This window comes from Nerophis ophidion, linkage group LG21 (assembly GCF_033978795.1).
Source record: "Nerophis ophidion isolate RoL-2023_Sa linkage group LG21, RoL_Noph_v1.0, whole genome shotgun sequence".
In the NCBI taxonomy this organism is placed as follows: domain Eukaryota; kingdom Metazoa; phylum Chordata; class Actinopteri; order Syngnathiformes; family Syngnathidae; genus Nerophis; species Nerophis ophidion.
In genome coordinates this window covers 14,624,339-14,637,974 of record NC_084631.1, presented here as the reverse complement: position 1 = coordinate 14,637,974, position 13,636 = coordinate 14,624,339, and the positions used below count along the sequence as shown (strand labels likewise).

General features: G+C 41.7%; 1 protein-coding gene across 4 annotated transcripts in view; it reads right to left on the bottom strand.

Annotated features, from left to right (window-relative positions):
• shc1 (SHC (Src homology 2 domain containing) transforming protein 1) overlaps positions 1-13,636 on the bottom strand; it is an 83,196-nt gene that overhangs the window by 33,568 nt on the left and 35,992 nt on the right. For 2 of the 4 annotated variants that reach the window (XM_061881984.1, XM_061881985.1), the window contains 3 exons: positions 9,679-9,843; positions 6,779-6,849; positions 6,369-6,432 (listed from right to left, as the gene is read on the bottom strand). In XM_061881984.1, coding sequence (XP_061737968.1) covers positions 6,369-6,432; positions 6,779-6,849; positions 9,679-9,843 — 300 coding nt within the window. Of the gene's footprint in view, positions 1-6,368; positions 6,433-6,778; positions 6,850-9,678 lie in introns of all 4 variants that reach the window. The other 2 variants (XM_061881983.1, XM_061881982.1) reach the window with 1 other exon arrangement.

Below are 13,636 nucleotides of genomic sequence, written 5' to 3'. Positions count from 1 at the left end.
ACTTCAGACCAGTTTGTTTCCACGATTGTTGCACTGGTCAGAGCTGTGTCAGCCTGTCTTAGGAATCACTTTGTGTGATCAGAAATGGTAAATGGGTTGTATTGTATAGTGCTTTTCAACCCCCTTTTAAGGAGCCCAAAGCGCTTTGACAGTATTTCCACATTCGCCCATTCACACACACATTCACACAGTGAAACGCTTTAAATGTGTCCAAACTCTAAAAAAATTAACATTTGACATGTGTGTAATTGTTATTCTGGACTGTGTATGTCAAAAATGTAATAAACAAATTTTTTACAAAAAACAATTGCGTCCAAATTCTGGCTTCGGGTTGCTAGAGAACCGCTTTGAGCTAACATTTTAGCGTTAGCCTATGGTTTGCGACACCACACCACTAGCCATGCCACCCCCGCCACACGTATATTGGTACCAGTTCAAGGATTTTATCAGTAAATGGGGCTTTGTTCCGCAAGAGTCTTTAATTGTGATGAGACCGAAAAAGATAAAACAGCGGACCTTTATTACAGCAAAGGAGAAGGCACTACAGGGACACAAGCCGGTGGTGAATGATCACCTCACAATGATAATTTGTGCGAACGCTAGCAGTGACTACATGAAGGCGATGCTTTTTTAACACTCCAAAAATTCCCAGAGTGTTCAACAATGCCATAAATATTCTCAGACACAAGGTAAAATGCATGTCCTTTTTTTGCTTTTGGTGCGCATCAATAAGGCTTGCATGCAAGTGTGTGTGTATGTGTATGTGTGTGTGTGTGTGCGTGTTGACATTTAAGCTTGCTGTGATGATGTGTTTGGATAAAAAAAAAGATTGTTGAGCTATTACCACCTTACAGTATGTTGGGTCTATATATATATATATATATATATATACACACAAACATCTACAAATTCAAATATATACACACACATACAAATATACACACACAATCATATTTATATGTTCACATACACATTATATATATATACACATTATATATATATATATATATATATATATATATATATATATATATATATATATATGTATATATATGTACACACACATATATACAAATACATATATATACAAACCCCGTTTCCATATGAGTTGGGAAATTGTGTTAGATGTAAATATAAACGGAATACAATGATTTGCAAATCATTTTCAACCCATATTCAATTGAATATGCTACAAAGACAACATATTTGATGTTCAAACTGATAAAAGTTTTTTTTTTGCAAATAATCATTAACTTTAGAATTTGATGCCAGCGACACGTAACAAAGAAGTTGGGAAAGGTGGCAATAAATACTGATAAAGTTGAGGAATGCTCATCAAACACTTATTTGGAACATCGCACAGGTGTGCAGGCTAATTAGGAACAGGTGGGTGCCATGATTGGGTATAAAAGCAGCTTCCATGAAATGCTAAGTAAGTAAGGGGCGAGGGTCACCAATTTGTAAGCAAATTGTCGAAGAGTTTTAGAAGAACATTTCTCAAAGAGCTATTGCAAGGAATTTAGGGATTTTACCATCCACGGTCCGTAAAATCATCAAAAAGTTCAGGGAATCTGGAGAAATCACTGCACGTAAGCGATGATATCACGGACCTTTGTTCCCTCAGGCGGTACTGCATCAAAAACCGACAGTGTGTAAAGGATATCACCACATGGGCTCAAGAACACTTCCTAAAACCACTGTCAGTAACTACAGTTGGTCGCTAAGTAAGTGCAAGTGCAAGTTAAAACTCTACTATGCAAAGCGAAAGCCATTAATCAACATCACCCAGGAACGCCGCCGGCTTTGCTGGGCTCGAGCTCATCCAAGATGGATGGTTGCAAAGAGGAAAAGTGTTCTGTGGTCTAACGAGTCCACATTTCAACTTATTTTTGGAAACCGTGGACGTGGTGTCCTCCAGAACAAAGAGGAAAATAATCATCCGGATTGTTATAGGCGCAAAGTTCAAAAGCCAGCATCTGTGATGGTATGGGGGTGCATTAGTGCCCAAGGCATGGGTAGCTTACACATCTGTGAAGGCACCATTAAGGCTAAATTGTCCATACAGGTTTTGGAGCAACATACAGTATGTTGTCATCCAAGCAAGGTTATCATGGACCCCCCTGCTTATTTCAGCAAAACAATGCCAAGCCACGTGTTACAACAGCGTGGCTTCGTAGTAAAAGAGTGCGGGTACTTTCCTGGCCCGCCTGCAGCCCAGACATGTCTCCCATCAAAAATGTGTGGCGCATTATGAGGCGTAAAATAAGACAACGAGACCTCGGACTGTTGAACAACTTAAGCTGTACATCAAGCAAGAATGGTAAAGAATTCCACTTTCAAAGCTTCAACCATTAGTTTCCCCAGTTCCCAAGCATTTATTGAGTGTTGTTAAAAGAAAAGGTGATGTGACACAGTGGTGAACATGCCCTTTCCCAAATACTTTGGCACGTGTTTCAGCCATGAAATTCGAAGTGAATTATTATTTAAAAAAAAAAAAAAAAGTTTATCAGTTTGAACATCAAATATGTTGTCTTTGTAGCATATTCAACTGAATATGGGTTGCAAATGGCCTACCGAGGATGTCGTAGTGGTTTGTGCAGCCCTTTGAGACACTAGTGATTTAGGGCTCTATAAGTAAACATTGATTGATTGATTGATTGATTTGCAAATTATTGTATTCCGTTTATATTATTTACATCTATCACAGTCTCCCAACTCATATGGAAACGGGGTTTGTACATACATACATATACAGTATATATATATATATATATATATATATATATATATATATATATATATATATATATATATATATATATATATAGTTTACTTTTTAGACCTGCCAATTCATAAGTGCCAAAAACAAACTACATAGTTTTCATTTTATACATGTTATGGCATTATTGAGATGATTTTGATACCCCAGTACCGCAATATTTACAGTATTATTACATCCCTACTAGGGTTGTCCCAATACCGATATTTTGGTACCGGTACCAAAATGTACTTTAATACCTTTTTTAAATAAAGGGGACAAGAAAAAAACTAAACGTTTTTGGCTTAATTTTAACTAAAAATCGTACGATACAATAAACATATGGTTTTTATTGCACTCAATTTTAGAAGATTAAAATTAATAGGCAATAAACACATTGGGCTTTTCTTGTTGCACTCTAAGAACAATTTACAATTTTAAATATTACATATAACCTTTTTTAATCTAGGATTAGAATATAATAGAAAAGCTTTACTGGCATTATAGTTCATGCTTTATGATTTATTGTTACCACTCTGTGCTTTCAGAAAAATACAATCATTGGTAAATACTAAAAACAATACTACATGGCTGAAACTACACAGATAAGACATGTAGCAGATAAAATACACATTGTTAAAGATAAAAACAAATTGTAACAATTTGTTATAAAATTCAGTAATTGCACTTGCATTAGTTTGTGCTACGTGGGCGCATTGGACTCCGCTAATATTTGGCATCAAGCCAAGCAACTGTGTGCGCCTCATGTATCTACATGTGCACAAAAGAGGAGCTAGTTATTTAAATATATTACCTTTAAACTCATCGTGCAGGTCTGATTGCTTGTTATTTAAAGATTTACCCAAGCTTGAAAAAAAGGTGGTAATACTAATCGTCACCTTTGGCGGGGCATGTTTTCAAGCACTGCATGCAGCATGGTGCTTCCGTGTTCAAACTGTCACCTTGATGAATAGTTTTGAAGCCCAAATACTTCCATACTGTGCTTCATGCACCCTCTTTATTAACCAGTAGAAATGCATTTTCCTCTCCTCAACTGTTTCTGCTTGTGCACTTGGTGAGTGTGTGCGCGGTGATACACTTCACATTTACAAAGTACCGGTATTTTTCAAAGGCAGTATAGTACCGTATTTTCCAGACTATAGGGCTCATTTAAAAATAAAATGTCCTCAAAACTTGACAGTATGCCTTATAGACCTGTGCGCCTAAGGTACGGAATAATTCTGGTTTTGCTTACCGACCTTGAAGCAATTTATTTTGCTACATGGTGTAATGATAAGTGTGACCAGTAGATGGTAGTCAAACATATGAGATACTTGTAGACTGAACTATGATGGCAATATGACTCAAGTAAACAACACCAACATTTTATATGTCCCATTGAAAATATAGCATATTACACACTGTTTAAAAAATCTATCAAAATGTTTTATTATGACTTTGGTAAGCTATGAAGTCGCACCGTTTGATGGATTGTCGGCATTAAACAGACAAGTATTATTATGGTGTGTGTATAAGGTAAGACCTATTATTTGGTGATTTGTTTGGTAATATTAAGCAAAATCTACTTTTCTTCTTCCGGTACTTGCTGATCTGTATTTGGGATCTGCATATATCCTGAAAAACTGCGCGTGTTCGCCTTTGTAGTACACCATAGTCGATAAGCTTCTTCTTTTTCTCTATCTTTTTGTTATGGGACATTCATCGTCCGCTGTTACCATTTCTAATATAAAGTAGTGTAAAGTTCTTATTTATATCTGTCAGTTACTGTAACTCGCCATGAAACCGCTACAAAATACCAGTGTAGTGAGTTAATACTAATCACCAAAGGAACTTATTAGAGAGTTCCTGTCGGACGTTTTTTTATGGGACACATTTACGGCCTTGTTGTTGTTTCCAGATGAGGAGATGCTGCTCCGTGATTGATTTAAGTAAAGTCTAAATATCATTTAAACAGTTAGCTCCATGTTTTGACACGTCTTCCATTCCCGTCCTTGCACGCTACACCGCTACAACAAAGATGACGGGGAGAAGACGCTGTCGAAGGTGAGCCACATAAATAAGACCGCCCACAAATCACAAAACAGCGCATCCGGAAGCGATTGTCAGAAAGCGACTTGAAGATTAGATACAGATTTACATTTATTGGTCTCCGTTGGGGAAATTCATTTTCACTGCCGTACATTTAAACATATAGACATTACACATCATGGGGGGGCGCTATGGCGTAGTGGGTAGAGCGGTCGTGCCAGAAACCTGAGGGTTGCAGGTTCGCTTCCCACCTATTGACATCCAAATCGCTGCCGTTGTGTCCTTGGGCAGGACACTTCACCTTTGCCCATGGTGCCGCTCACACTGGTGAATGAATGATTGGTTGTGGTCGGAGGGGCAGTAGGCGCAAACTGGCAGCCACGCTTCCGTCAGTCTACCCCAGGGTAGCTGTGGCTACAGATGTAGCTTACCACCACCAGGTGTGAATGAATGATGGGTTCCCACTTCTCTGTGAGCGCTTTGAGTATCTAACAATAGAAAAGTGCGATATAAATCTAATCCATTATTATTATTATTATATTATTATAACAAAACAAAAACACAAAAAGACATCATACATGACCAACACATTTACAGGCCTTCCATCCATTTTCTACCGCTTATTCCCTTTTGGGGTCGCGGGGGGCGCTGGCGCCTATCTCAGCTACAATCGGGCAGAAGGCGGGGTACACCCTGGACAAGTCGCCATCTCATCGTAGGGCCAACACAGATAGACAGACAACACTCACACTCACATTCACACTTTAGGGTCAATTTAGTAAATGCTAATTGGACCTTTAGAAGTTAACTGCTTGTATCGGAGCTTATAACACTGATTTTCAGGCATGCAAAATGTCAGCAGAAATCCTTGTTTTTAAACATTAATTTTCACAAAATATCACTTTGCAGTTTTTTTATTGAAATAGAGGAAAAAAATAGGATCCAAAATATTTACAGGCCTTGATCCGTAAAACATAATCTATGCAACAAAGAACCACCATTACATGTTTTGTAGACCACAAGGAAGTGTTTTCAATTTAGAAAAAAGAAATAAATAATATGAATGCGCCCTATAATTCGGTGCGCCTAATATATGAAAAAAGATCGAAAATAGACCATTCATCGGCAGGGCGCCTTATGATCCGGAAAATATGGTATCTTTTTCAATTCATTAGTATCACAGTACTTAATTAGTATTGGTATATTGTACAAACCTAATCCCTACTCATTACTAATAACACCTATTTGTTGTTTGAATGTATGTACATCAGTTTTTCTGGCCTTTTCCATCAACGATTAGGCAAATTGCACGATGAAGTGATATTTGACAACACCACTAGTCACACCACTACCGCCACAAGTATATTGGCAAGCTGGAACCTGGGAGTGTACGATCAACCTAAATCTGAGTCGCCAACTGACCATGGAGGAGCAGACAATCATGCTAAATCTAGCTCTTATCCAGAAAGCTAGCCTTTACCACTGTTGCCCACTTAACGGTATAAATAAATGATGTTCTTTATGGTGTGTGTGTGCTGGTGCCAGTGTGCACGTTGTGTACCTTTCTCCTGCGCTGGGCTCCTTTGGCTCCGGGTACAGCCTCGCACACCACCGAGATAGCCTCCCTGAAAGATTTACAACATACAAGTCATTAATATAAAGACACCGTCCTGAATTGGCTTGTGGTGTTGTCTGGATGGACCGATTTCATTCAGTCTCCAGGGCCCGGGGTGTGCTCGTCCGCGCCACAGAGACAGACAACTGTCGGGACAGAAACCAGTAGGAAACCACCGGAATTCCAGAAGGTTCTAATTTAAGCAGGGTCAAGAAAGCAGCAGACACATGGATATCGTGCAAATACCGGCAAAGAAAGGACCAAAACTACATGGTGTGTGTCTGGCCAAATAACTGGGCCGCAAGGAATGCAACAGTGGAAATAGAAGGCAACAGTGTTTAAGTGTGTGAGCTCACCTGGTGACCTGAGTTCTAGTGTTGAAATCCAACGCTCGCATGGATTGTAGCACCTCTACGCAGCCCATGTACTGCACAGGAAACAGGAAGGAAACACCAGGATGTGAGCAACGGAGGAAAATGAGGCAACATTGTCCTCTTTTCTTAGACCAAACAGTTGAGAATGTTGAAATGTGACTTGAACCATTGCTTGTAGCGTTAAAGATGGTGAGTTTGACTTTGACTACATTTTTGTAATTTTTTTACTGGTAAAAGAGTAAATGGGTGGTATATGGTAAGTGTATAAACAAAGCATAACTGCTCAAAACATCATTCATGTTAGTACCCTTTGCGGAGAAAAAAAGGAAAACTGACGAAAAAAAGACAACATTTTCAAACCCTTGATTACCCAGAAAAGACTTTGAAAATCAAGACTACATTTCCTGCAATTGGGTCCATCTCTACACTATATTTGAGATACAGATTATTATGCATTTAATATTTGTTTACTTACTATGGTATATTATTTATTCATTATTTATTTATTCACGGTTTTGTTAAAAACGACAAGGAAATGGGATAGAATTGTTATGGTATGAAAAGGGGTAGGATTAAATAAGCTCAGCTTCTTCCTACTCATTTTCGGACGTGCTGCAATTAAACAACTGGAAAAATTTTATGCATTACATTGTATCGTATGCATGTTCGAAATAAACAAACTGAAAATGAGCTAAACTGAATATATTAACTTTAGATTTATTGTCATCTACCAACCTCTTTTGGCTGTGTATTTGACACTCAAATGTTGTCCCATTTGATGTATTGTTTTATTTTTTTTAATAGATAATTTACTAACATTATTACCATTGAAAATGTAATCTAAAATTATATAACGTGCTTGCAAAGAACATTTCCCATTTGGGACGGCACCCCTTACTTATTCTATAGTCACGCCTCCTTAGGTATAATTCCAGTGTGGTGACCTCTGTTTACATCAGTCACGTCAAAATTACAACTTCTCGCCGGCTACTAAGAAATACTTTCAAACTAAAACTCATTTGGAACCAACAGTGTTTGGATTGTAATCATTCATCAACGTTGTGGCTTGGAGAGCGAACGCTGGCAACAACCACAAAGCTGGCTAGATAATGGTAACTAGCAAGCTTGTTTCGGTGCTCCTGATCGTCTCTCTGTTCTCCAACTCAGTGCGGCGTTTAGGAAAGAGGTGAGTGTTCAACAAATTTTGTTTGGATCATATATTTTTATTGAAAAAACATGGAAGTGATATTTTGAGCGAAAATTAACGTTTAAAAACGCGTATTTCTGCGTGTTTGAGGATATTTCACACGGCTGAAATATAGGCGGGGTTTACTGAGCCCACAGAGAGGGTGAGGCATAAATTTGAAGCTGATATTTGGCAAAAAGCTGTCATTAGATATATTAACTTAATCGTTTTAACATTGTTGCATGAGAAATTGGAAATGAAAACTCTCTTTAACATATGGTTATTAATTAACAAGTAGAGTAATGGAACCAATGCTGTATTACTAATAATAACAAAGCATACTGCTTAGTTAGCATTGACAGCGCTGACGAGTTCATACTAAAAAATAAAATATGTGGCAAGTACAGTCGTTTGTTTCCCTCTTGCCACTGTAAATTTGTTCTGGATGTGATCATGATACATAAATCTCCGCAACCTAGAAATTGTCAATTATAAATAAAATATTTTCATAGCTAGAGCATGAAGAAAAACTGTTTACAACCTTCTAAATAAGTTTTTTTTTTAATTTAATGAGCCCTCTAGACATGAAATAACACCCTTTACATGGTTTCCCTAACCTGACCATTGTAGTTCGCTGAGCTCAACACAAGGGTCTGGGCTCGAATGCATTGCAAACTCCTTCCAGATAGCAAAAAATAATGGATCCTCGATTTACAAACCCCTTTATTTTTAACGTTTCAGTGTACAAATACTTAATTCATTAACTTTGGGTTACACCTGCAAGCTAAAATCTGGGCACAGCCTTCTTGCTAAGGCGTAACCCTCCGTGTCACTTGTTGCATGTTGCAGTACACAACTAGTTTACTACTCAGTGCTTCAGTGTGTGTGCCTTTATTTCTGTGAATTTTTGCCTTTTGACAAATTTTGTCCAGTTTGCAATCTCATTAAGAGTCCCAAAGTCACAACAGACCAGCATGGGAAAGAGGAGGGAATTTCTGTGGGGTTAAAAAATGAATACATATTTTAAGGGGAATACACAGTAAGTTTTAATTGTGATGAGACCGGACTTTTCTGGAAAAATATGCCAGAGCAGACTTGTTTCCCTTTCCTCTGTCTGCTGCTTTCTCGTCAGCTCCTCTGCCGATGTTACCGTGGCTGCATTTTACTTTTTTGAATTTAAATTTTTTACTAATATGGTTGTTAAAATTGGGGATTTTTTTTTATTTCTGATCGTTTGTGGGGGCAGGGCAGGGCATACAGCACAGTTCAGCTTGTTGGTGAAGAGAAAGTTGATCCATCACCCCCTTGTTATGTTTGTTTGACATAAAGTATTGTATAACACTTTATATCGTACTCAAAGTGTTTAATTCCTACTTACATTGCTTCTTATGGAGAAATTTGTTTCACTATACAAACTTTTCGATGTACAAACCCCTTACAGGAACCAATTAAGTTTGTTAATCGAGGATCCACCGATTTTGAAGTGCCATTTTAATAGACATGCAGAGTTAGATTAAGCTACTGGTTGCTGACAACTTATAACGGTGCCATAAAAATCCTACATCAGGAGTTTGCCTACAGCCACGGATGCTAATGCTACAGTTTTAACTTGTTAAGAGACCCTGGAATTGGAGCATTGTATAGTATACACACTATAAACTGAAATAAGGTAAATGATCAAACTTCATTGACATACCCGTACAGAGTAGGAAACACCAGTGGTGCTGATGACATTGTCGGAGTGCAGCCATCCCCTGGTGGGCTTGTTGACAAAGGAGCCATGCCGCGTCCACTCGTCTCCTCCTAGCTGAGCTCCCTCTACTCGTGCCCTCCTGGACACCCCTCCCAGCCGGTTCATATCCTGCAAAGGTGGTCGCGGAGGGGGAGAAGGAGCGGTTAAAGAGAGTAGCGGGTGATGCAGCGGCGGGGAGGAGCTGGAGCTGCTCCTGTCGTCCCCGGGAGAGTCAACAGGCGCTCGCGGCTGCCTGCTGGAGGCCTTGAGTCCTGGGAGAAGAGTGGCGGAGACGCCCAGGCGAAAAGAGCCCATCCTTGGGAAAAAGGAGCAGAGGGTGGTGGGGCTGTTCTCGGGCGGGCGGGGAGAAGATGGAGGCAAGATGGGGGTTAGAGAGGAGGAGGATAGAGAAGAAGGTAAACCAGGGGAGGGAGTGAGAGGGGTGGCAGGACTTGAAGGAGGGAAAGACGATGGGTTGGAGTTTGTCTCATCGGTGGAGCTCAGGGATTCACTCCTGAAGTGGGTGTACTTCGTTTTTGGGACAAGCTCCATAGTGGTTGTCAGTTTTTAGTTTTTTTTTTTTTTATCAAAGTCTTTTCCTTACAGCATACAAAATGTTTCTCTTAACGACGCGCAGCCGGTCTCCCTCAGCGTCAGCGCAGCATCCATCTGTCCACTTGTCCTTCCTGAACACATTAGCAGGCGGCCCAGAGCGCACCACCTTAAAGATGGCTTCATCCACAATGAAAGCAGGGTTTGAAATGTCTTTTAGCAAAAGAGCGGGGCTCCGGATGACGGCGGAATGCAAACAGTCTGTCGTGAGCGTTGTCATGTTGATATCAGTTCACTTTCCAACTCTGAGTTCATTTTGTGTGATCACTTTGTGACGTGCGGGTCAAGTGGATTGACCATCTTGTAAAACAACATCTGCGAGTATTTTGTTAATGGCCTCTCGGCGAGGGCCGGCGACACAGTTGTTAAGTGGCACCGCACAGAATCAACTCAAGTGATTGACTCCTAAAAGGCTGCTTGCATATGCGTGTGTGTTACCGCTCTGAGACATGTGTGTGAGAGAAGCAGCACCTTCGGCAGCTCTGTCCAGCTTGACACAGGCCCATAAAAACCCTTTTAGCAGCCAGCAAGGGGGATGGCATGGGGGCTGCGCACTAACAAGGCGACACAGACAAACAACGCTTCAACTGGTCGATACAACACACCTGCAACCCGCAAAAGGACAAAAAAAAGAGGCTTACAAATATATGGCTAGTGTCCATCTCCTGGTAACAGCACCCTTGTTGTTGTTGTTTTTTTTAAAAGCACACTTAATTCTTCTTCCTCCAAACAATTTGGTGTCCGCCTTGATCAGCCCGAGCTGTCTCCCTACCCTCGTTGTCTTCCTGCCTCTTCTTCCAGATGACTTCTGGCGTGGCCTCCCTGCCTTCTTTCCCGGCACTCCGGTCTCTCCTCTCCCTGTCTCCTCGCCTCTCCTGGAAGTCCTCCCTCTTCCTCCACACAATGAACTCGGCCAGCCTCTGCCTCTCCAGCGCCTCCGCCCTCTCCCGCGCCACCACTTCCTCTCGCCTCTTCCAGATGATCTCCCCCTCGCCCCCTCCCACGTCTGCTTGCCCGTTCTCCAGGCTTGCCCGTTAAACAGCGCCTTGTTTTATAAAAAAAAAATGTTTCAACCGCCTGTTAGTCTCCCCTCGATGGACACTAGAGGCGGCAAATGTTTAGACACCGGAACCGACAAAAAAAAGTTCCTGATTGAAGTTCCTGATATGGCTAAAAAACAAGTGAGGCCGTTGTGGTTTTTGAATTAGTCAGCAACGGAGCACCTTAGGAAAGTTCTATCCTGACATACAGTAGGTGAGGTTGTATTTTTGCCTCATTCCTGTGAGAATCCTGTGACTGATGACTTAAGGAGTGAGACTATCCAGGACTAGCTTGCTGCAGTGTGCTCAGACACCCACCACATCCCTTTCTCTTTCTTACTTATCAGGTTAGTAGTGCATTCTTCTCTCACGCTTCAAGTGAGGGATGAGGCAAGAAATAACCCACAACCCACTGTACACACTGCAGTAGCACGATGGTGATGCAACTCTAGAGGATGCAGGTCATTGGCTAATGAAGGCCAGCGGGTGTGTGGTGATAGTGATGAGACCTGATTTTCGGAATTACTGCTCTGCTCGCCCTCAAACGACACGCCCGGATCGCGATCAGTAACCTGAGAGAAGAGCAAGAATGCTAGAAATAAACACTATTTCTGTCTACTGTCTGCATAGTCCAACCTTAAAGGAGAACAGTACGCCTCGCCACCACCAACACAACCGGCACAACGCCTGGCACCAATAAACTTCAGCTGAAGTCTCACGCACCAGCTTGGTCGTGGGTGCAAGAATGAAAAAGAAAAAAAAACTAACAAAAACAGCCCGCAACTGTTAGTCTAGCACCACAGAGGGATCGTCTAGCAACGCGCGCTAGTCGTCCATCTGGTCGTGAGTTCGAAGCACCATGGAGAATCCGCATGTGCTGCGAGACAGGCTGGGATGGCAGGAAACGTCGCCCTGGTTCAAATGGCAAACAGTCTCAGATGCCGAGGATAAAAATGTACTGAGTAATAAAAGATTAGAAAATATGTGTAAAGGTCTTAAAAGTAGCACAACGAGAACATGGGGGGGCGGTGCAGGTCAGGATACCACCATCTACCTGAGTCAGCTACACACATTTTATGATAATGATCATTAATTAGCTGCATCAATTTATCCACCCACCGATCAGCCCAACTGCTTTTCATTAAGGTGAGATGAGGACAAAGACGGGTGCAGAGACTCGCCATTGGGTGAACACAGACTGGGGAGGGAGGGGCGGCGGGGGGAGAGACAGGTGACCTGAATCAACCTTGGTGAGCGCAGCACAGGCGTCTAGAGTCGAAAAACTGCACGTGAGCGCAGTCAACTGTTCCGACAACGCGCACAAATATAAAATGGAGCAGCACCGGGTTTAAGACACAACAAAAAGAACTTTCGCTTTGCTCCGTCTGCAGCTGCAGCCCGTCGCCATGGCAACAGACAATAAAAAGAGATGCTGAGAAGTCATAAAAAGATGCCACGTGAGGAGCAAAGTCTCCGCATGTTATCATTGATTTGTCTCGTACAACAGGAGGACAAAACTCCCGACAAGCCCTGCACCCGCACCGCCGTCCCCCGCTGACCCCCTGAAAAGATCAATAGCTTTCAGGAAATGATCAAAGTTGGACCGGCGTAGCGCCAGACGCTATAAAAGCCAATCAATGTTGACACGGCATGTCGGCGGCACGCAACCGGCTCGGAGACAAGTGCATGCAACTGTAAAAAACTTGCATAAAAGCAATTCAAAAAGGTAATGATTGTAATCAAGAGCAATCACTCAAACACAATAGAAAGTCAACAGGACGAAAAAGTGAGTGCAATCATTGTTCCAATTAGTTCCTTTTTTTTTTTAACTTTCGAAAACATACAGGTGACACATGCCCAGAACTGGCCTTTATAGTCACAGGACAGACATGTTGGACGTCCTCTCCTTCCTCTTTCTGACACGCTGTCCGTCCACTCCCTGGACACAAACAAAAACCCAAACCGTGTCTCCCTCCTGACTCGCCGGACGAATTCCCAAAGTCACTCTCCTTTTCTCTCCTCTCTTCTCCCCTCCTCTTCTGCTGCCTCACTCTCGGCAGACGGTGAAATGGCAGCGCTGCCGGGGCGGACAAAGGCACTACTTCATGGTGCACTCCTCTTGTCTCTCCCTCCACTTCCACTCCGTCTGTCTTCCCCTCCCCTCCTTTCTGTCTAGTCGGTGATGCTGCCTCCCGCTCTCGCCCCTTACCGTCTCTCAGCATCATTCTCTCTCTGCAACACACACACACACGTCTGACGCCTCTGCCCTC